Below are 21,590 nucleotides of genomic sequence, written 5' to 3' on the forward strand. Positions count from 1 at the left end.
TGTTTTGAAGCTTGAAGTTGAGCTGAGAAGCAGCCATGCAACCTCCATAGGGATAGGCCGCAACTCCCCTTCATAGATATCCTATTAATAAAGTTGGGTACAACATAAAAGGAGGGGCTGGATTGGAGACGGGTAGCAAAGCTGTCTGCAAGTCAAAGCAATATGAATAGTGGACCCCATATGAGATTTGTTTAAAGGGTATTAACTGATCTCATGGACCACGACAATGAACTAATTCTATGCTTGACTGCTGCAAGAAAGCTGTCAGGTGACCAGTTTCTTAAGCTAAACTTCATAAAATGTTTATATTTTTTACCTTAGCCACTGTACATGTGTGTTGTTTAGTGTTACTGGGCTTTAGCTCAGGAGGTAGAGAAGGTCATCTACTGTTCAGAAGGTTGTCGGCTCAATCTCTGGTTCCTCTAGTCTAGTCTGTTGACCAAGTATCTTTGGACAACATGCTGAATCATAGATTCCCCCTGATGTGAATGTTAGATAGAAAAAGTGCTGTATGAATGGGTGAATGAGGCGTGTTGTATGAAGTGCTTTGAGAGCTCAAATAGAGTAGAAAAGTGCTATATAAGAACCAGTCCATTTATTCACTGGACCTGAGCTAATTAAATTTCAGTAAAAATCATAAAATGGTGGCTTTGTAAAACCTTTGGCAGGTAGTTTTCACATCTCTCTCATTTTTCAGCTGTTCTTATGTGTAGCATTACATATGGATCAGTCTTTCGCAAAGTGGTGAAATACTAAAGAAGTGCTGTAAATGTGTGTTATGAGCATTTGTTTTTAGCTTGTTAGCCAGATTTTCAAGTAAGCAGATTTGCTTTTGCTTTTGTGTTTTGGAAAGGCTAAAGAAAATACATCAACCTTTAGGTTGCCAACTGAAGAAAGCCAAATCGTGTCTGCTGCAGTTATCAAGCTGTGACTAGACAAAGACTGTTAAGGTGCAGGGATTCATTTTCTGTGACTGTTAACTTTGCAGCATTGTTGTAAACCTATTTCCTTTTAACTAAAGTAAACAGCAAAACCGTAAAAAGTATTACAATAGATCTGTAATAAATTCAGCTGCCGTCTTTAATGCAACCTTGATGAAGATCTCTCGAGGTTAGATTGTCCTCTCTGAAGCCACTAAGGCACCAGCCTTCAGACTCACTCCATCAGGCAGACACCCACATTTACTGCAGCTCAGAGAGGAGCATCGAGATAGAAAGCTGCTAATTACTAAGTTCATGAGGCGGATAAAGCTGCGCACAGGCTTTAAATATCAATAAGTATGTGCTACACATTTGCTAACTGCTGTTCAGCTGGTGTGATTGGACGGAAGCTTATCTCAATTCAAGCAGATGGTGGCAGTTTATTTGATAATGATGTGCAGAATGCATTGTAAAGGGCAGAGGGTCAGTGAAGGAAACAAAACACACTGAGCAGCCCTGATAGTGCAATCACGTTAATTTCCCTGTAGATTAGCTTTATCTCCTGGTGCCTGTTTATCTTTTGTGGTTATTTTGGAGAATACATCATTTAAACAAAGTCTGTGACGTAAAGATAGCAATTCAAATAATCTGTCACCAAAAATCAAACCTGTAATACTCAAAATATTACCCATAATTCACCAGAGACCCTGATTTCTAATATGTTGCTGTAGTATTAACATTAGACCAGATAAGATGCAAAAAAAACTCAAGAAGTGAATCAGCTTCTGTTAAGTTGTATTTGATGAAATTTGCTTGCTGATTTGCTGCTTTGTGGATTAAAAAGAATAAAAAGGTTATGGAGACATGAGAGATTTCTTTTTCTTTTTTCTTTTCCACATGTGGATTTTACATGCTGTTGAAGCTTGTGTCCACAACGGTATCCTGTGATTTTCCTTTGACCAGAGGACACTAGTCCTGGATTTCACCTTGAACAAATTCAATAAGAGTTTATGGACCCTGGGGTGAAAATGGGCCCACAGTGGTTTAGGTGAAAGTAGGACAGATTACCACGGGGAGCCTGATCTGGGTTGGATGGTGCCCTGCAGGTAGAAACTCACATGAAGCCGCTGGCTCTGCCAGCTGCGTCTGTATGACTTTAAATAGACGTCGACAGCCAGCAGGAGAACTTGCCTGTTGGCTGCCAGTTGTGGCCTAAATGTACTTTGTCACAATAAAGATGATTTATTTAAAAACCACACAGAGCATGGCGGGGGCAGTATTTCAAGCCATCATGGAAATTAGGCCTTCACTTTCCACTTTTTGTTTCCAGCGGCGAGAGCTTAACGGAGCTGTCAATGGCAGTCCTAATGGATGCTAATTCATCCTCCAGAGCTCATCATAAATACCGAGCTCTCTCCCCGTTGTGTAAGCAACGAATGGCATCATCATTACTGCAAAAGCGCAGTGCACTAACCACTTCTGTTTTATGACTCAGAAAAGCTGTGTGCTTCGTGCCATTATGGACTGGAAAACATACCATTCAATTTTCATTATTTGACAATATGTTTTGCAGGCTTAACAGCAAATCTATCAACAGAGGATACTTTTTTTCTCCTTTTTAGCTACACATTCCTAATCCTGCCTTTTTGATTAAACTAATGTAATGACAGAGTTAACTCAAAGATTAATGTTAGATATAGGAAGAGTCTGATTTTAAGATCCCACCATATAGAATATACTGCACAGCCGTGACTGTAATGTTAGATTAGATGTATAAACGGGGCCAGAGTGAGATAGTTAATTATGCTCAATTATATTGTGTTATACAGGAGATGGTGGTCACCATAAAAGTATTTTAACTACATTCATTTTAATTTATTATGTTTGCAGATGCTCAAGTTATGATATCAAACACTCTGCATAACAACGTACAAAGTGTTTTAAAATGCTTAATGTCCTAAATAATAAAATTTTATATTATTTAAAATTATTAACTGAAGCACATTAAGTAGTGCGCCTGTCATCCTGCTCAACAGCGTGTTAAAATTTAACTCGGATAATTCAGATTTATGATGTGGCGAGGTACCGATGTCTGGAACAGCTTTTGGAAAAAAATGAGGAAACGTGTAAATTGCAGGCGAGATTAGGCCAAAAGACACAGATGTAACAATTTAAAACAGACAAATAACAGATGTTCAGCAGAAACTGGCTGCTTGTCCCATTTTAGAAAGTGGACCTGAACGCGCCTCAGCCTAGGCGTTCAAAACATGTATTTTTTTAAAACACACTAACTCATTAATAAAGGAATATGAGTCAGAAATGTGTAGCCATTTTTTTCTTTTTTTTTTTAAAGAGAATAAAGATGAGATAAAATTTCAAGCTCACCTTTTTAAAAAAAATTCTCTCTATTTTTTTCTGTTTACAGACACAACTATGTTAATATGGATGATGTGTTAGGAACAAAAAGATAACAGAAATAAAAATTATCATCCTACAGCGGGCTGAATTCAAAGACACCCCAAAAACCATAGTGAAAAAATGATGTGCCAGGCTACTCACAATGGTACTTATTAGTTTGTATGGCCCCCACGTGCTTGTATGTATGCCTGAAAAGCCTGAGATGCAACCTGCTGGTGTTGGACAAAGCGAAACATAAAGTCCCAGAGGTTGATTTAGGTGGATTTAGGTGGATTTAGGTCAGGCGAGCATGGGACACACTGCACCAGGGGAAGGTTCGACAATGGGCCCAACAATTTCATACCAATTCCTAATGCAGTCAGGGTGCTGTTGCTTAGCCTGTAGAGGTCACTTCATGCTACCTGTAGTGACCCTGACCCTAAATGCAAAACTAGTGAAAAAAACAACAATTTGTTTTCAAAATTTTGGTGTTTTGAAAACTGGAAGTGCAAACCAAGAGGTGGATTTATCTGAGAAACTAAGTGAGACTGCACTCTCATATGGTAGTGAATTCTAGGAAGCCCCACTCTAAATTTCAGTTTTCCTCCATTTTGGCTCTAATTGGGGTCATAATTAACAAAAATAATATTGTGTTTTATTCAATAATCTATAACTCTATAATTTGTAAAAACTAGCAACTGAGACCTTAAATTCAAACATAGATTGAAAGAGCAGTGGGTTCATTTTCCTATAGACTTAGGTAGTTGGCCATACTCTTCAAACAAAAAAGACTATTCCAATACTAGGACAGGACATACAAAGAATAAAGCTACACAAAGAAAGTGTTTACTGCAAGAAAACACAAAATGATCCAGCAGAGACACAAACACCGAGGGGAAAATGGACAAAGGAAACTCAAAGAAATTAGGAGGGAGGAGATCTTACAATAATAAGAATAAAAATGAGAACAACAACAAATTCCTAAAAACCACGACACTGCTCAGTTCAAAAATATCTCCAAATGAATTTTCAGATAAATGAAAGGATTGAGTGAGATTTTAAGAGCTAAGAAAAACGACTGTTCTGTTTAGCTTTTAAAATGTTTACATTTTTGACATGCATAGTACTTGATAATTGTTTAAATACCACAGCTGCTTACTATAAACCACATTTATCCAACTTAGAAATAATAAAGATCACCAAGAAAGCTAATCTGATTCATCGTGACCCCATTAATTTAAGGGGTGAAGATGACTTTAAGCTCATACCTGCAAGTTGACGTCAGGACAGTTCAAGTTTATTAACAGGGACCAAATTTTCATCAGTTTATTCCAGTTTTCATACCTCTTTAGATTCAGCTCACAACAATGACTCTGGTCTCCCAAACCAAATCAGATGAAAACAGTCTACAAGCCTCCATAATCCATTAAATGTAGTTTGAGAGTGGTAAAAAAAAGAAATCTGTGCTTTTTGAATTAAATGTTGCTAAATTAGGAAACAGCCCTAATTCAGTCGTTAATGTCACAAACCATTAATGGCATGCAGAGAAGGGATGTTTTTTTGGTGTCAGGAATGAGAGCGTGCCTGCACTCCACCATGTTGGTTCAGAGTGAACACAGAGAGTCTGGCTCAGACAGATAATCCCAGGAAATGCGTTTGCCATGAAAAGAGCAAAAGAAGCCTTTCCTCTGATGCTTTTACTGTGATTTGCCGCTATGGAAGTCTCTCACCCCCTCCCCCCTTTTCCTCCACCCTTCATGAAAAGATGCCATTTCCCCCCCTCTGTGATTGCTGTGATATTGAGTCACCCAGAGACTAATCTTGGAAATAATAGAGATTAAGCTTTTCCTCATTTTCTTTCTTACCATGCTGTAATTTCTTCAGCTCATAATCTTTTATCCTGTCTCAGTATGGGTTGGTTAGCTGCTGTGACCTACACTTTTAGCTTTCCTGCATAGAAAAAGAACATGAATGCTGATTAGCGAGCAGGGATTGGTTCATTTTGAAAGGTGGATTTACATTTATAGTATCAAGAAAGGAGTGAACAATACTTGTGTCAGTGTTGAGCTTTGAATTTCTCCACATGCTGCAGTGTATGTGTGTGCAAGGCTATAGGAGTGAGGCCCTTCATTTAAGGATTTAATTTAGGGAAAGGAGAAATGCATACCAAGATGCTGCCCGACTCCCAAGAACAGTGCTGGGCTGTTTGATGCAACAACTGCTGCTGTCATTAGATGATATGCACTCACCCAAGAAGCATTTTAACTAACCACAATTATAAGAAAAGGGTTTAAATGAGGGAAAATGTTTTTTTGAGTGTTGCAAATGAAGCAAGTTAGTTATCAAATTTGACCCAAATGTTCCAGTAACATTTGAAAAGCTGAGAAGAGCAATTTCGTCACTTTATTTCACCCCATTCATGTGTAAACACGAAGACGGCTCATTTGTTTTCTGCTTTGCATGTTCCCGATGCTCATGGCCAATAAGATGCCAATCCTCTATGGTCCTCTTTATGCCTGGAATTGCAAAAGCATGAGGAAAATACACAGGGGAAGCTCATAAAGCTTGTCTGCATACATGCTGCTGATCAGCTTTCATTTGAATGAATTCAATTTTACTCAGTACATCCATGATCAAGTATAAGAGTGTATTCCCCTTACTCATAGGTGTGATAAAATAATTTAATCATGTGTTGGCGTGAACAACATTTTTTGGCTTATGTAAAATCTTTTAAAAGCTTTCCTTTGGTGTTTGTCCAGGCAGACAGTACCACCCTCTTCCATTCTATCAAACAATTCAATTTAATTTATTTATATAGGACCAAATCAGTCATATCAAGATTTATATTGTAACAGTAACAGTATTTTGTAATAGTAATAGAGAGAAAACCTCAACAATCAGACGACCCCCCAATGAGCAAGCACTAGGTGACAGTGGGAAGGAAAAACTCCCTTTTTAACAGGAAGAGACCTCCAGGAGAACCAGGCTCAGGGAGGGGGCGGCTATCTGCTATGACCCGTTGAAGGTGAAGAGGTGGAGGCGGGACGAAGGACACACTGTGGAGCCAGAATTTAATAATAACAAATGATTTAAAGCAAAGTGGTGTATGAACACAGAAACAGTGAAAAGAAAGATTCCTGCAAATCAGAATATGTTAAAATCTGAATATTTTGTTAATCCCAAGGAGAAATTGCTACATTACAGCCTCACCCCAAAAATTTAAATATGACAGATAGAAAAAAATATGTTAGAAACTGTAATATAAATATGAAAGAGAGAAAAATATCAACTGTAATGTTTTGAAATAAAAACTCAAAAATTCAATACAGTTAAACAATTTTATATGCAACACATACAAGATAATGTAAATAATTCAGGTGTGAGTCTGTAATCATGACTGGAGGACTTTTAGAGTTTGACAGCTACAGGTATCCTGTGGCTTCATGCTGTATGTGCTCTTGTGGCTGATCACAGCACAGCATGGAGATGTTGTGAAGGGTTTTCCAATATTGTCTGCACGCTCCACCCCCAGTATGTCACTGGCCTTTTGTTGAGTTTGTCGAGTCTGTTGGTGTCTGCTGCCCTTAGTCTGCTGCTCCAGCACACCACAGCATTGAAATACTGGCCACCAGAGACTCCCGCAGATCCTCAGGAGCTGGCAGATTATAAAGCATCTCAGCAGCCTCAGAAAGTAGAGACCACTCTGCCCCTGCTTGTACAGGGCTTCTGTCATTTTTATGAAGTCCAGTTTATTGCCCATGTGAACACTGAGGTATTTGTAATCCTCTACTGTCTCCACACAGACCCCATGAATGGAAATAGGTGTTACTGGTGTTCTGGTCCACCTCATCCTCACAACCAGTTCCTTTGTCTCTTTCAGATTAAGCTCCAGATTGTTGCATTGTGTGAGCAGAACTGAGTTATGCAGCAAGGTCATCAGTGCAATAACTGCACATCTTAAAATCTGTTAATAAGTTGAATGTTCTTCATACCAGAAGTGCAGGCTTTGGGGTCGATCTCATGTCTGGCTACCTGGTTTATGTACAACACAGAGCTGATAGGGTTAAAAAAAAAAAAAAAAAAAAAAAAAAAAGCAAACTGGAAGAAATGCTGATTACATATCAAAAGACTTATTCTGTATCAAGTATGGGTTATATGAATATTAATAGCATATTAGTGCCAATGTAAACATAGTCACTGGTAATGATGCTTTTACTGTAGTTATTAGAAATGGTTCATAAACTAAATTCTTCTCTGCCCGACCTAATTACACAGTAATTGGGTTCACGAGTTTAGGGTTGTAATTTTAAAGTTACAGCGTTTTATTCCTTAACGCTTACAGAGTCATGCTGGTTAACACATTCCCATTATGACTGGATGAAACAATGTGACCATGGCATTAGTTTGTTTTGTCCAGTCTGCCAGAGTGAATCTTTTGAGATGCTCTCTGGACGTAAATGAGATGGGTAATTTTGAAAAAGACAGGTCCCGTCAAAAGCAAGTTCTTCTTGTCGGCAGATGTTGTACAGATTCTCACAGCTGATGGCAGTTTCTAGCTTCTTCAGCACCAAACGCAGTTAATTAAACGTCTCGCCCTGATGTGTTTTGTGAATATATGCATAGGAGATTAATAAGATCAATTACAGATTTGTGTAGGAGAGGGAATCGTTGTCCCCAAAAGTCATACTGACAGGGAGATTAAGCACATCAGCCTACTGGAGGGGGGGAAAAGGGTCTGTCCTCTGCCTGTGATTGCCTGTTTCTGTTCTTCTTTCGCTCTCTCATTTGTTGCTACTTTGTCATTCACTCTCAATACGGTGTTAATTCAGTTCAAATCACTTTATTGACACCAGTGACACAAAGAGTCCTGGTGGAGCATGTAAATGAATTTGGAATTAGAAAACAAAAGCATGTGTGTTTTATGCATGCATGATATTCAGGGAGATTAGCACATTGAAAATGCAGGATCAAATAAATAGTGACAATCAGCTCTAATCACTCTTCATTTCAAATTCTAATTCAAATAAGTACCTGGCGCAGTGGAGTAGCTGCAAAGCATCAAATAAACAGAGGGTGTGGTTGGTGGTTGTTGTCCAGTAGTATGTTCATTGGTTGGCTTATTGTTGATTTTCTTATTTATTGCTAATTTAGTGCTAATTTGTGCTGCACCTCTATATTTGTCTCAAGACGTGAAGTCATTTGGTAGCCAAGACTTGCTATTCTCTGCATCTTTACTGAGTTTATTGTGTTCACTTCTCTTTATGTTTATCAGTTTCAGTTTGTTTAGTTGTGTTTCTGTCCAGCTTGATATTGCATAAGCATCTGAGTACCTCAGTAGCGCCGGTCAGTTGCTGATAAGATGTGGGAATTTAGTCTTTAACCGATGTAGTTATCATTTTCATTTCAACTTCATCCAGGCGGGGTCCACCCTAGTCAGTCGCCAGCCTAACACAGGGCTAACACAGCGAAGCCATTCACATTTACACCTATGGGCAATTTTCAGATTAATCATAAATTTATCTAACTGTGTGTCTTTGGACTGTGGAAGTCAGAGTAACTGGCCAGATGGTGGATTCAAACCCAGGATATTTATGCTGTAAGGCGACGGTGCTGCCCCATTTTTAAATTTATTTGTTATTATGATAATAATATCAGTTCGATGCTTCAAGAGGGGGAAAAAGTTGAGATTTTCTCAATTTTAAGGCAAACAATTGAAGCAACTACCAATGAGAATGAAGGACAATATTGATTGACATGTGACAGGGCAGTAAATACATTAGTATTATTTAATGAGCCATATGATTCTTCACTAGCAGCCAACCATCACCTTCAAAGCAGGATGTGATGACTGGATTGCCTTCTGTGTGAACGCAGTTTATCAAATGGGTACAAATATGCGCATCATTTCATGCTCTGCTAAGATCATGAACAAAGACAGTGTTCACATTGTCACTGTGAGCAGCTGACTTTTTAATTTGATAGGTGGTACAACGCACCGACATAAGCAAGAATTATTGTCATTATTGGAGTATTGTTGCATTGTTGCAACACCCACCAGCCATCGAAATTTGCAAACAAATATTCTGATAGTTTTGTTTGGTTTGTTTGGGGACTGGAAACTTTGTGGTTTCTGTGATCTGTTTGAAGTCTGAGTTTGAGTGGACAGTCGTGTTTGAGCTGGCTTTGGCTGAAAAAGGTCAAAAGTCTGTATGGTGAGCAAAACAGGGATTGCCAAATTGACATGATCTGAGAACGATTTAGTTGAGATTGGGCCGTCTTTAACTAGGCACCGATTATCCAGCGCACAAAAGATTTCCATGAAGTCTTAATATTTTTTTTACATTTGCAGATCCTATTGTGTGCAACACTAGCTGGCCCATGTTGTCATGCTTCTGTTACTGTCCAGTCTTCATAGAAACTACTGCTTCCACGGTACCACAGAACAAGTTCAATGCATTATTAGAATTATAGTATCATCTTGGGCCTCAAGGATTGGTTCATGAGACCTCCCTGCAGCATGCAGTGTATGTGCAAGCATGAACTTCACTCTTTCACATGTTTATAGCCTTCATTACTTTCCTATAAAGTATCTAATTATGTCCAAACAAATTCTGGCAGGTTTCTTTACTTTAACATTTTCACAGTAAGAAGAAGGTGCCCTGAGGCTTTTGCAGTGGCAGGCAATGATAAAATAAGATAGGCTGTGGTGTCCACTGCTTCTTTATTTTCTGCCGTCTTCATTAAACACTCGGGCACCTGTGCAGAACAATAAATCACTCCCTATACTCTCTTTACATGCCCACTAAAAGCTTCCTTCTGCAGTATTGGTCATATCATTTCTTTTCACATATCATTCTCCAGTTTGTTTTTTTCTCGTCTCTTTCCAGTCTCCCCTTTGGTTTCTCTGCTCTTCTCAAATACTTTAGAAAATAGGACCAGATTAGTAAAAGCATGCTAATGCTCAAGGACTTTCAAACCGCCTCATCCCCAGAGATAAATCCTGAAATCCAGAGTTAAAAGAAGCAGAAAATTGAGGAAAATTGCCTTCTGGTTGCTAAGCTTTTACTGAAATATAACATCATTAAACTCCAACGTTATGATTGCATCTATTTAGAGAAAATGTTTAGGTGTTTATGAATAAGAAGTTTTAAGGAAGTTTGTTTTGGCGTTATGTCACAACAGTCACTTACATTACATTTTATATAATTGCCATCTATTTAATTCTTTTCTTCCAGATTCTCTGTCATTCAAGAAAGTAATGCTTAATATGCGTTATCATCATGTGCTGGAGATAAGCCTAATGTACATTATATTTTACTTTATCTTCTCTAAATCCATAATTAGTAATTTCTCTTAATCCTCCATCCTCAGTCATGCAGGTTGATCATTTTCAGTCCTGCAGAGGCAAAGCTCACCTTTTTTCTTACGCTATATATAAAAATATTGTGTTTTTATTTTGTCTTTTTTAAACCTCTTTGTCAATAAGATGCTTTATTTTCATCACAGGGTAAAGTTTGTGTAACAAAGTTCTGAAGCCAGTTTTATATTACATTCTAATATTTTACACATGACCTTTTTAGCTGAACAACCTCAGGACTTTCCATACACAGCCACTACAAACGATCTGTAATCACCATGCTTATGTAAGAAACTGTGGCTTTTAATGCGAACACACTAATGTTACTCTGGGGCTAGACAAAGGTCACTGCCATGTTGCTCTTTAAAGCATGAGCAGTCTTAAAGCATTTAGGCCAACTACAGTTAAGTGTGTTGAGACAAGAGGTCATGTGGAAGGAGATTTTAAAGCTGAATGTGCTGGTGAAATTCCAGTGAGATGTAAAGTAATGTATGCATAAGATAGAAAAATGGTGAACATGTACATCAAACCTCATTGCGATTCTTTTTCTCTGTATGTTGACTGAGCTGTTTTCTGGTTCAGACGAAGAACCGAGACAATCACAGATACTAAAGGGCAAAGACATTTGTCAGGATAAACTATAGACTTGTAAAGCAGGAAAAGGCCACACAAAGCATCTCGTCATTTGTCCCCCACTATTACTAAAGTCGTTAAAGCTTTACCGAGTGAATCGTTCACTGTGGATAAGCGTCTCGGTCTCAGATATGTGCTAAAATCACTCTTTGTCCTAGTTTGTGTAGAAATATGTCCAGCTTTGGGGGCCTAAAATGAAAAAGGCTGAAATAGAAATTTGTGTCTTTTCAGAATTTATTCTGATTTAATCATCCCTGCTTTAGGAGCACTATCCCAGAACCAAGTCCACCCTCTCCTGGGCTCCCTGCCCATGCCAGGTCGATCCCTTCAGCAGCAGACTCATGCCCAGCTGGAGCACTTCTTGCCGCTCAGGGTCAACGGCTCCTCGCCGCTTAGCCTCTTCCCCAATTTTAACACGGTAAGAACCCATTCTGCTTTTCTCTCGTACATGTATCATGTACTGTAACTTTGGCTCCTTAACCGTTTACATCTTTAGGTTTATCATTTACCATGCATTTGTTATAGAAACAGTCATCAGTCACAGTTTGCACATTATATTTTATGATGTTGTAGACTGTGTTGGACATATGCTTATCTTGCCTAAAGGTGCCTGCACACCACCACAGTGGATTTTAAATCAAGATGCCACTGAAGTGCAGGCTTTAAGCTTTAGCTCAAGGAGCTTAACAAAAAAAATTTAAATCATTTTTAGGAATCGACTCAATAAACTAATATTTAAATATAAAGATTATTTGTAATACTTAAATGATAATCCCTGCAGTTAATGACTGCATGAAGTCTAGAACCCCTGGACATCATCAAATGCTTTTCTCTTCTCATCACTGTGAGTTTCTACAAGGTGCAAGTTAATTTTGATTTTATATGACCGAAAAAATCATTTTCACAACTGTGCAGGCTCTTTTAGAGAATTTTGGAATAAGTCTAATCCGACCAGTGCTCTGCACCTTGCTGTAAATTCTCTGTATTTCCATTCTTGCATTTTTGCTGTCTTCTGTGGTCTTTCTGATTTTGGTTCTTCAGCCTAATGATGATGATGGCCTCCCTTATTTACACTGATATCAATTTGAGCCTTATATTAAAAATGATTATTTAAAGCTATAAAATACAAATTTGAGTCAACTTCAGATATTCTGTTTGTTTTATTTGTTACTAAATAACAAGGGGACAGCCCTCACCTGAGTATGAAACTGCTTGATGGGCAATTGTAAGATTATTTTTAAGGTTCTGAAAATGTTGGACTATTTATAAAAAGTTAATGCTAAATTTTTGTAAAACCCCCTTGAAATAAAGGTTCGAGTCTGCACTTCAGCCACACTGAAATCATGTGTACAGAGCCACTACAGCAAATGTTTTTTCTTTTTTGGATCTAGCTTTAGGTGGTCTTTGCTGTAGACAAATAAAAAGGATGAACTTTTTATCTAATTATTCACAAGAAAGTGAAAAAGTGTATTTTCCAAAAGGTCTGAATATGACTTTTATACTTTAAGTAAAAGTCTGCAAAAATTTAGAAACTCAGGACAACCACTTGTGATGTCAGCATACAGGGGAAAAGCACCAAAATTAAGATGAACAAATACATTTGAATGATTTTTAATTTACATATGTTATCATTTTTATGTGAAATACTTAACATGTTTTAACAGTTTAAACAGTTATATGAAAGCTCATGTCATCATTAGGTCAAATCATCAAGCATAACTCAGAATTCTAACTGCATAGCCACATTATACTTCATTTTTAATTACTTGCAATCATAAACATACATTAGAAATTCCAAATATAACACCTCTGTCTGGCACATAAAACACATGTTTTTTTGGGCGGCTTTTATAGTCACAGCTTAAACCTGTAATGAGTAAAGTCTGAGGAAAGTGCTAAATGTATCAGGCAGGTGGGAGGCTGGATAAATATGCATCTCTGACAACTAACGCTAAAAATATGGCCGGAATATCACAGCTTTACTGTGGGGATTAAAAACATGCTTATATTCAGCTCGTATTTAGAAAAATATACACAGTTTGCTGTCTTTAGATAAATTTACACAGAATGTTAAAAACAGACTTACAGCTCTTTGTCGCAGAAATCTACGTTTATCACACGCGGCACAGTAACTTTTTCAATCACAGGAGGACTCTAAGCAAAAATTTACAATCTTATTTAATCAAAGTAATCAGCAAAATCAGCACTGATTCATAATTAATCTGAAATACAAAGGAAGAAATGTGGGTAGTTATTTTGTACATCTGTGCAGATTCAAATCCTTGTTAAAGCAACACATTTTAACAAATAAAAATGCTCCATTTTGCAAACAAGGTCATTAGGAACGGCACCTTTTGAAGAAAATATGCTAAAGCATATTTATTTATATTTAATTATTGCACATACAAAACAACATCTCAGGTCCTGGATTATAAAATTCAATACTTTGGTGTATATGTGTATGTTTCACCTTATAGATGGACCCAGTGCAGAAGGCAGTGATCAACCACACTTTTGGCATGACTCCACCCAAGAAAAAACCCATCATCTCCTGTAACATCTGCCACCTGCGCTTCAACTCTACTGTAAGTGCTGTAACTCTACTTTTCCTCGATGTCACAAAGGAAAGTTTGTTAGCATCTAGAATGCAACCTTAACCTGTAATCATCATTTAAAGGAAACCAGTCTGCTAGTTCTATTGCCTTTTATTCCTTATCACATTTTATTCATATTCATTTGACTCCAATGCCTATGGAGTTCATTTGTACATATTTGCATTTATATTGTTAAGAGGTAACTGGGAGAATAAGAATGACTCTGCTTTCTTTGTGAAACTTAAAGAAGCAGGACACTGGTCCAGGCTGATTATCCTACTACTCTTGCTTCCTAATCTCCTTTTTCTGTCTCTGCTCTTTACTTTTGGGTGCACAGTGATGGAGTCTGTTTTCTAGCTAACAGGCTCTCTCCTCCCTTTGTGTTACCTGCAGCTGTGCTGAGAGTGCTGGTTGACCCAGGAGTTGGATGCCAGGTTGCAGGCAGGTACCGGGTCCCAACAGGGGGCAGCACAGTCCAGCAGGAATTTGCATTTCACGATTAAAGAGAAAGTCCAGAATAGCTGTGTCGCACTTTTTATGCTCATTGTTTGTGCAGTGCATAAACAAGTTATAGTTGAATAAATTTTTGCAGTTTTACATCCTACTTTTCATGCTGGACACACAGCTTCAACTTGCCATCGGAAAATGGGATTTAGCCACACCCAGTTATGCTGGTTTAAATATTATTTTTACTTGCAGTTGAATTTCTATTGTTTTACTGATTAGATGTTGCAGTAAATTGATAACATCTGCTAAGCTTTGTTGCTTTTCATTACCTGTATGCATCTTAGCATCTTTTAGCCCATTGTTTTGGTTTCATATTGTTTTTTTCATACAATGACCTTTTTTAGTTAACAAAGAGGCTTAAAGGTGGCTTGTGGACATGGCGTTGTATTCAAATGCTAGAGAGCTTTCCCGGAAGTTTGTGGAGAGAATTCAGTGTCTTATGGTTGCTATTTTCTTCTTTTCCACACATTTCATGGTAACATCTTGCTAGTAGAGTAGCTTTTTAGCACTAATGAGGATGTGAATGTATCCCTAATGGGAAGCTCAAGCAGTTTGTCCAGTATGAAGTCAAATAAGGATGACTGTGAAAGTAAAACCTTGGGATTGGTGTAAAAATTCCAGATTATTCCTTTAAAGCTGCTGAAGTCACTAAAAAGCATGAAGGTCTGACAGATCAGCAGATCATATATGATATGACCTAATTTTTCTGCTCCGTGGACAGTTCCTTGTTGTGTGTAAAGAGCTTCACTGATGTGACAAATGCATAAAGCAGCTTGAATGAAGGTCATCGGTCTCCTTCAGGTGTCTGTAACTGAGGATCTTGGTCTTGCAGTCCTGGGATTCTTATTCCATGCGTTTTTCTTTCAATGATGCTATGGTGGAACATGGTGAACTCATACTACACTGGCATGCCAGATAGTATGGCAGTATGCAGATGACAGCAGAGTCGTCCGCCTGACTCAGTGGAAAATCACGCTGAATGGTTGGTGTGCACTGACATTCAACGTAGCCAAAGGGCTTGTATACCCTTTGCTCAGCCCTCCATTCCCAACCACACACTTTGACCCATGGTGCCACCCTCTCTGTTTGTGTAGGAGTCCAAGCTTTATGCAAAGTGTTGACAGGGAGACCTCTACCCCGCCACTCTATGCACAGTCTGTGCTCACCTAAAGATCATGTCTGCACACTATGAATTTGAATGTGCATTAGCAAGGGATTTACAGTGTGTGCCTGGAAACCTGGTATGGATAATTTGAGCAATTACAAATTATCTAACAGCCTTGTGTGAAGCCAGATACTTGAAGTCTTGTCTCACTGATTCTCCGTTCTTTAGGAAGTGCACTTGTGTCTTTCATATACAGAAAGGCACCGGGGTTGCAAAAAAATATGTGCTCTTAAAGGATAAGTGTGGTTATGTCATCATATTTTTCTTATTGTTATATAAATCAATGCCATGAAAAGAACAAAACCATTACAGGTTATTTAACTCCAATACCTTTGCACTGATCCATGCAATTTGATTTAGACCCTTTAAAAATAGATCTGTCCTTTTTAGAAAAGGTTACTTAAACAGCTTTTATTTTATAGAGCCTATTTTTATTTGTTGTATTAGGTATGTTGTGTTTAGCATACATGGAATGCATACATACAGAGAGAAAAAAGGATTTTATGTCTCATACTATCATTTACTCATCTAAATACCAACTTTTAGTTTATTCTTATGCAGTATAATTATAAGAATTAAGTATGAATCATGTAACTATTATGCTGCATGAGGAAAATGGCAAATGGAGACATTTAACCTCTTGAAAGCCTACTAGAAGTAACCCTTGAAGCTCTTCTCTGAACTGAGAGGTTTCTGTTATATTTCAGGCCTGCTTAAGGAACAAAATGACTCCGTTTGCATCAGAAGTTAGTGAGGGTGGTCCCTGCCTATGCAGCTACCCTTGGAAAAACCCAAGAAACTATTCTAACTGTGGTCAAACTATGTCTTTATTGATATATACTCAAGTGTCAACACATGGGAAAATGGGAGGTCGTCAAATGCCATCTTTATCGGGGGAAGAGGTAATAATTAAATCACATAATTATTCCATTCATTTTCCTCCACTTATTCAGTTCAAGGTTGTTGGCCGGGGGGATGAAGGGGTGAGCCTGTCCCACCTGTCATGTGACCAAAGGCAGGTACACCCTAGACACGTCCCAATCTATCAAAGGGCTAAATTAAATTACATGTTTTTAATTTGACATGTCAAGAAAAGTATCGGCTGTCACCAACTTATCCTTTGAGTTCTGCTTGTTCTGTATTCTTGATGTGTTAGATTGTTTAGTTAAGCACCTGAAGCTATATTTGAACTTTTTGCCAACTAATCTTTGGTAATTTACCGTCATATACTGTATGTATTTCACAATCTATGTAAATGACTCACAGTTATATTCATAAATAAATAAGATAGAAGTAATTCCTTTTGTCTCTTTGTTCAAAAAAATAAAGTTTGCAAATCAGTTGTCATGGAGATGGTTTGGTTATAAAAGATGTCACGTAAATATTCAGCAGGACACCTATATAACATTTTGTGTATTTATTAATTAAATCATAAGCAAAATGTTTTTTTTTTCCCTTTATTTTGTTTCTAAAGATAATGCTAAAGATAATTCCTGTATATTAAATACTAAAATTTAATGTTGTTTGGACATACAAGTTTTTTTTAATCCTGCTTCGACTGTTTTCACTGTTGGTATACTCTGACATGAAGCTGGAAGCAGATCTTCTTCCGTAGAGCTTTGTCTACAGATATCCAGAGTCATATGGGGATCGCACGTATCTGCATGCGTCTGCTGTCTCGTTGCCACAAATGTGTTTTCTCTTACAGAGGGAGGCACAGAGGTCATTTTGTGTCACAGTGTAACGGACACGGGCCATTTTGTGTCAGAACGAATCAGTGGAAAGATGAGCCAGTGAGCTTCGAGGATGCTCATGAGATGCCATTAGTCCAACTGATGCTCATTTGTGCATCATCATGACAATGATGATTATCAAAATGGTGATGTGATTCTCCCTCCGAGTCAAATGCTTAAACGCATATTTTTTCCCCTAAATTTATGGGAGCATGTGAAGTCGAAGCAGTGGAACAGATGGAAATATTACAGTTTACTGATTTCGTGCTGTCCTTCACTAATTTAATCAGTCATTCTGTGCATATACTGTACGCTGACTTTCCCTTTTGCTTGTTTTGCCCTTGTGTGCACATTCCTCTGTGTGTTTGTGCGCGTCTGTGTGTGTGTATGTGTGATTGCTAGACCCAGGCAGAGGCCCACTACAAAGGTCACAAGCATGCTCGCAAGCTAAAGGCCTTGGAGACCCAGAGGAATCGGCAGAAGAACGGACAGAGTCAATCAATATCAGGCAAAGACAGAGATAGGGACAAGGGCGTGATGGGAGGAGTAACTGGGCCAACAGACTCGCAATCGAAAGACAAAACAGGTATACATTTTTCTTTTTTAAAGCCAGTCCTCTTGCCACCCTCTGAGTAATTAGATGTAATTGGGGAGACGTAAGCACTAAGGCTTGGTAGCTGCCACTCAGCTGGTTAATTACCAGCTATTACCTGTCCTACTATCATTGGATCCGTCAGACAGGTAATTACTCCCATCAAGCTAAGACATTCGGCAAGATGAGGAGCCTTAAAGCACCTCAGCAGAGATTCCATCTACAGAGAGATGTGGTAGTGTTACTGTCAGATTTTGGGTTTTATTCAACAGTGATACGAGTCCCACATCCAAGTTCCTTATTCCTGTTATTTAATGAGGTGCTGTCACTTTGGACATGTCAAACAGTGAAATTATGGAAAATCGGTCAGAAGTACGGGTAATATTTGCCCACGAGTATTCTTTTCAAAATCAAACAATGGTCTAGATGTAGCAAGCAGTGTTGGCTAATGGATGTAGCAAAGAACAGCATAGCAGGGGTTTCATTCTTTCCAGCTGCTTTTTTTTTTTTTTAAGATTTACTGCATAGATGGTAGAATTGAAATGTGTGTTTTAGAAAATAGTTTTTTAAAATTTTCATATTTTTGCACTGAAAATGGGTTCTGATCTGATTAATTAACTTATTTGTGCTTCAGTAGAGCTTGGAGTTCTTCAATGAGAAGGGCAGCAGAAATCATTACCAATTAATCTTTTTTTTTCCCTGTTAATTTTTCAATTATTTCTTCAATGAAATCCACAGACCACAAATCCCCAGAAAAAATATGGGGACATTAGTGCTTACTGTTACTGAACCATGTCCTTTCCATACTGTTAATTTTATAGCTATTGGCTGTATAGTTGCATTAACAGCAAAGAGTAATGACTTTGCTATTTGCTTTTTTACTTCTTTCTAGTCATTAGTCACTCAACTTCTCATTCTTCCCGACTAAAAACTCACCATCTTCTTTTCTCTCCTCTGTCTGGTTTTCCTTTTCATTACTGATCCTCTCTCTTCCATTTTCTTCCAGCGCCTATCAATTTCCCTCTAACCACATAATGATAAGCTTGTTACATTCGGTGGTTGCCATGGTTGTTGATTGATGGTGACAGAGGGAGCTTCGGCAGAGAGAGCGAACGAATGACAGCGAGACGCGGGGACAAAGAAAGAATGATTGAGATGGCAGGGAAAAAAAGCAGAAAAGATATGAAAATTAAAGAGAGATGAGTGTAATATAAGTATAATAGCAGGATTATATGAAAGGATGAGAACAAAGAAAAAGTTGCACAGGGAGGTCAGGGCCTGGTTCTTTTCTAAAGAAATAACTTAAGTCAAGAAAATGCATTATTCATACTTTGACTGTGAAGAAATCATGTTTCATGTAACTCAAATAATTCTGTAAGTTTAAAAATTACACGAGGTGTGGCCATAAATGCATAAATAAATTTACAAAACATCTAAAATGTATTTGAAATTTAAAAACAGTGAGTCTTAGCATGAAACACTCATAAAAATAGGATTTTAGTGATACATTTACAGACTGGTCTCAGTCTGTGGCTTAATCTGCTGCATTCAGTCCCTTATGTTACAATAAAAATATGTCTTAGCATTTGCATTCTTTGTAATTAGTGGTTAATATACAGTATTTTTCATACCCCCAGAAAAAAGTCTGGACTTTCTGTTAACTGTCTGTTTAAAATCAGATTAACATTAAATTAACATCAAGTTTAATTTAACATTATAATACGTGTTATTATCTTATAATTATTTTGCTACTTCTATGTAAAATTGATGGTCATAATGAGAAACCAACAGAGATGAGAGAGTGATCACCTGACCCTGCGTGATAGCAGTGCAGCTCTTTGAAACATTTTGACTTCAGGGATCAAAAAGGGGATTGACCCCTCATTTATCCTTTCTACATCTCAGTTTACAGCTTTATGGACTCTATAGGAAAGTATTAGTGCCAAACAACAAAAGATGTGCTGCAGAGTAATGAAGAACCTTGTATTACATTTTTCTCTATAAAATACATTATGCTTGCAGTCTAAACCAGTATTATTTTCATTTGCATGCAACCTTAAGGCCTTTGGGAACACTTATGTGATGCTTTCACTGAAAAGGACTTGAATATAAGAATCAGTCCCAGTATTTCTAGTTTTTCATGTTTGTATACTGAATTTTGGGGTGTACAAAATCTACGGTAGTCCTACAGCAGTTTGCTGGATAGTTGCAGAGCTCACATTTGTATTCTCATAACAAGATCAGTGGTTGTCGCCTGGCAGTTTGGCCAAATATTAATTTTGATAATGTGACATAAGTCAGGGAATTATATTTAGTCAAAATGCTACTATACTTCCATCTGCATCATTAATGCAAAATGAAGGGGTGAATCTACATAATAATATTCACCCCTTTGCCATTCTTAACTTCCCCTTCAGTCACCTTATCGTGGTACCTTGACTGCTCTCAACGGATTGTTTTTGCCACATTAGGCAGCTGTAGCCTCGTAATTAATGACTCTCCACTGGAAAGCAAATTAGATTCTAGTATTTCCTTGAAAATGCTAGTTTGGTCAGTATACCCATGATGAAAGGTTTTCTTCTTATGTTTATGTTCATTTTGTATAACCTGTGCAGCACTTTGGTGAACTAAAGTTGTTTAAAATGTGCTATAAAAATAAGCCTTGACACGACTTGATGTGTTAACAGGCCCAGTCACGTCGTCCACTTCTGAACAGCAGCAAACCGAAATCAGCAAAGGGAGCTCACTGGCTGCCACTCCCTCTTCACAATCTTCATCCACGGACTGCTCGTTGCTAGCCTCTCCTCACCTGTCCCCCCAAGTCTCCTCTGGCTCTCAGTCTTCTGACCTACCCTCAAACAGTCCACACGTGGAAGGGTGCAGCCCGGCCACCAGTTCAGCACCACAGTCTGAGCCTCAGGGAAGCTCCACAGGAGGCGAGGAGGAAGCAGTGAAGGTGGAAGAGGTTAAAGAGTCCAAGAGCAACAAAAAACATCTCCACTGCCCTACATGCAAAGTGACGGTCAATTCCAGCTCCCAGCTGGAGGCTCATTGTAGCGGTAGGTAGTTTATCAATTTGTTTTTTGCCCTTTCAATCTTTTTATTCTTTATTAATATTATTATTTAACATCTGTTCTTCCGGTCTGATTGGACTGATTGAATCAGGCTCTAAGCACAAGCAGATGCTGGATGGTCAGAACACCAGCCAGCCACAACGTAGGGTCAAGATGACATCATCATCCAGACCAGCCTGTCGACTTAAGCAGCGAATGGGCAGCAAAGCCAGACCAGCAAGACCAGTTGGTGTAAACAATCAGCCTTTTCACTGTGAACTGTGCCAAGTGTCTGTCAACTCAGAGTCACAGCTGAAACAGGTACGAATACTTATCCTACTATTTTACTTTGCTAATTTTACTGCTGCATAAAGCACCTGTCAATGTACAAAAGCTAAAAATGCAGGATGACTACTCTTTCTAGTCTACAAGGTAAATCTTTGGGAGTTTGTGTGAGCTGTCTTGACAAAATGACTTTATTCCTTCCTTTCTGTCCTTTTTTTAGCACATGAACAGCAGGAGACACAAAGAGCGTTTGGCTGGGAAGCCTGTCAAGGCGAAATTCACCCCCTATAATAAACTACAGCCCAGTGCTGTCTTAGCGGTGAGAATTTGTCTCTCACACAGACACACACACAC

The 21,590-nt window shown here is 38.2% G+C and overlaps 1 protein-coding gene across 2 annotated transcripts in view; it reads left to right on the forward strand.

Moving 5' to 3' along the window:
- The window catches only part of LOC116329830 (zinc finger protein 385B-like), an 80,080-nt gene that overhangs the window by 56,420 nt on the left and 2,070 nt on the right, over window positions 1-21,590 (forward strand). For both annotated transcript variants that reach the window (XM_031751928.2, XM_039616014.1), the window contains 6 exons: window positions 11,571-11,725; window positions 13,785-13,892; window positions 17,709-17,892; window positions 20,586-20,957; window positions 21,064-21,272; window positions 21,457-21,555. In XM_031751928.2, the coding sequence (XP_031607788.2) occupies window positions 11,571-11,725; window positions 13,785-13,892; window positions 17,709-17,892; window positions 20,586-20,957; window positions 21,064-21,272; window positions 21,457-21,555 (1,127 nt within the window). The remainder of the gene's footprint in view (window positions 1-11,570; window positions 11,726-13,784; window positions 13,893-17,708; window positions 17,893-20,585; window positions 20,958-21,063; window positions 21,273-21,456; window positions 21,556-21,590) is intronic.

This window comes from Oreochromis aureus, linkage group 8 (genome assembly GCF_013358895.1).
Source record: "Oreochromis aureus strain Israel breed Guangdong linkage group 8, ZZ_aureus, whole genome shotgun sequence".
Lineage (NCBI taxonomy): Eukaryota > Metazoa > Chordata > Actinopteri > Cichliformes > Cichlidae > Oreochromis > Oreochromis aureus.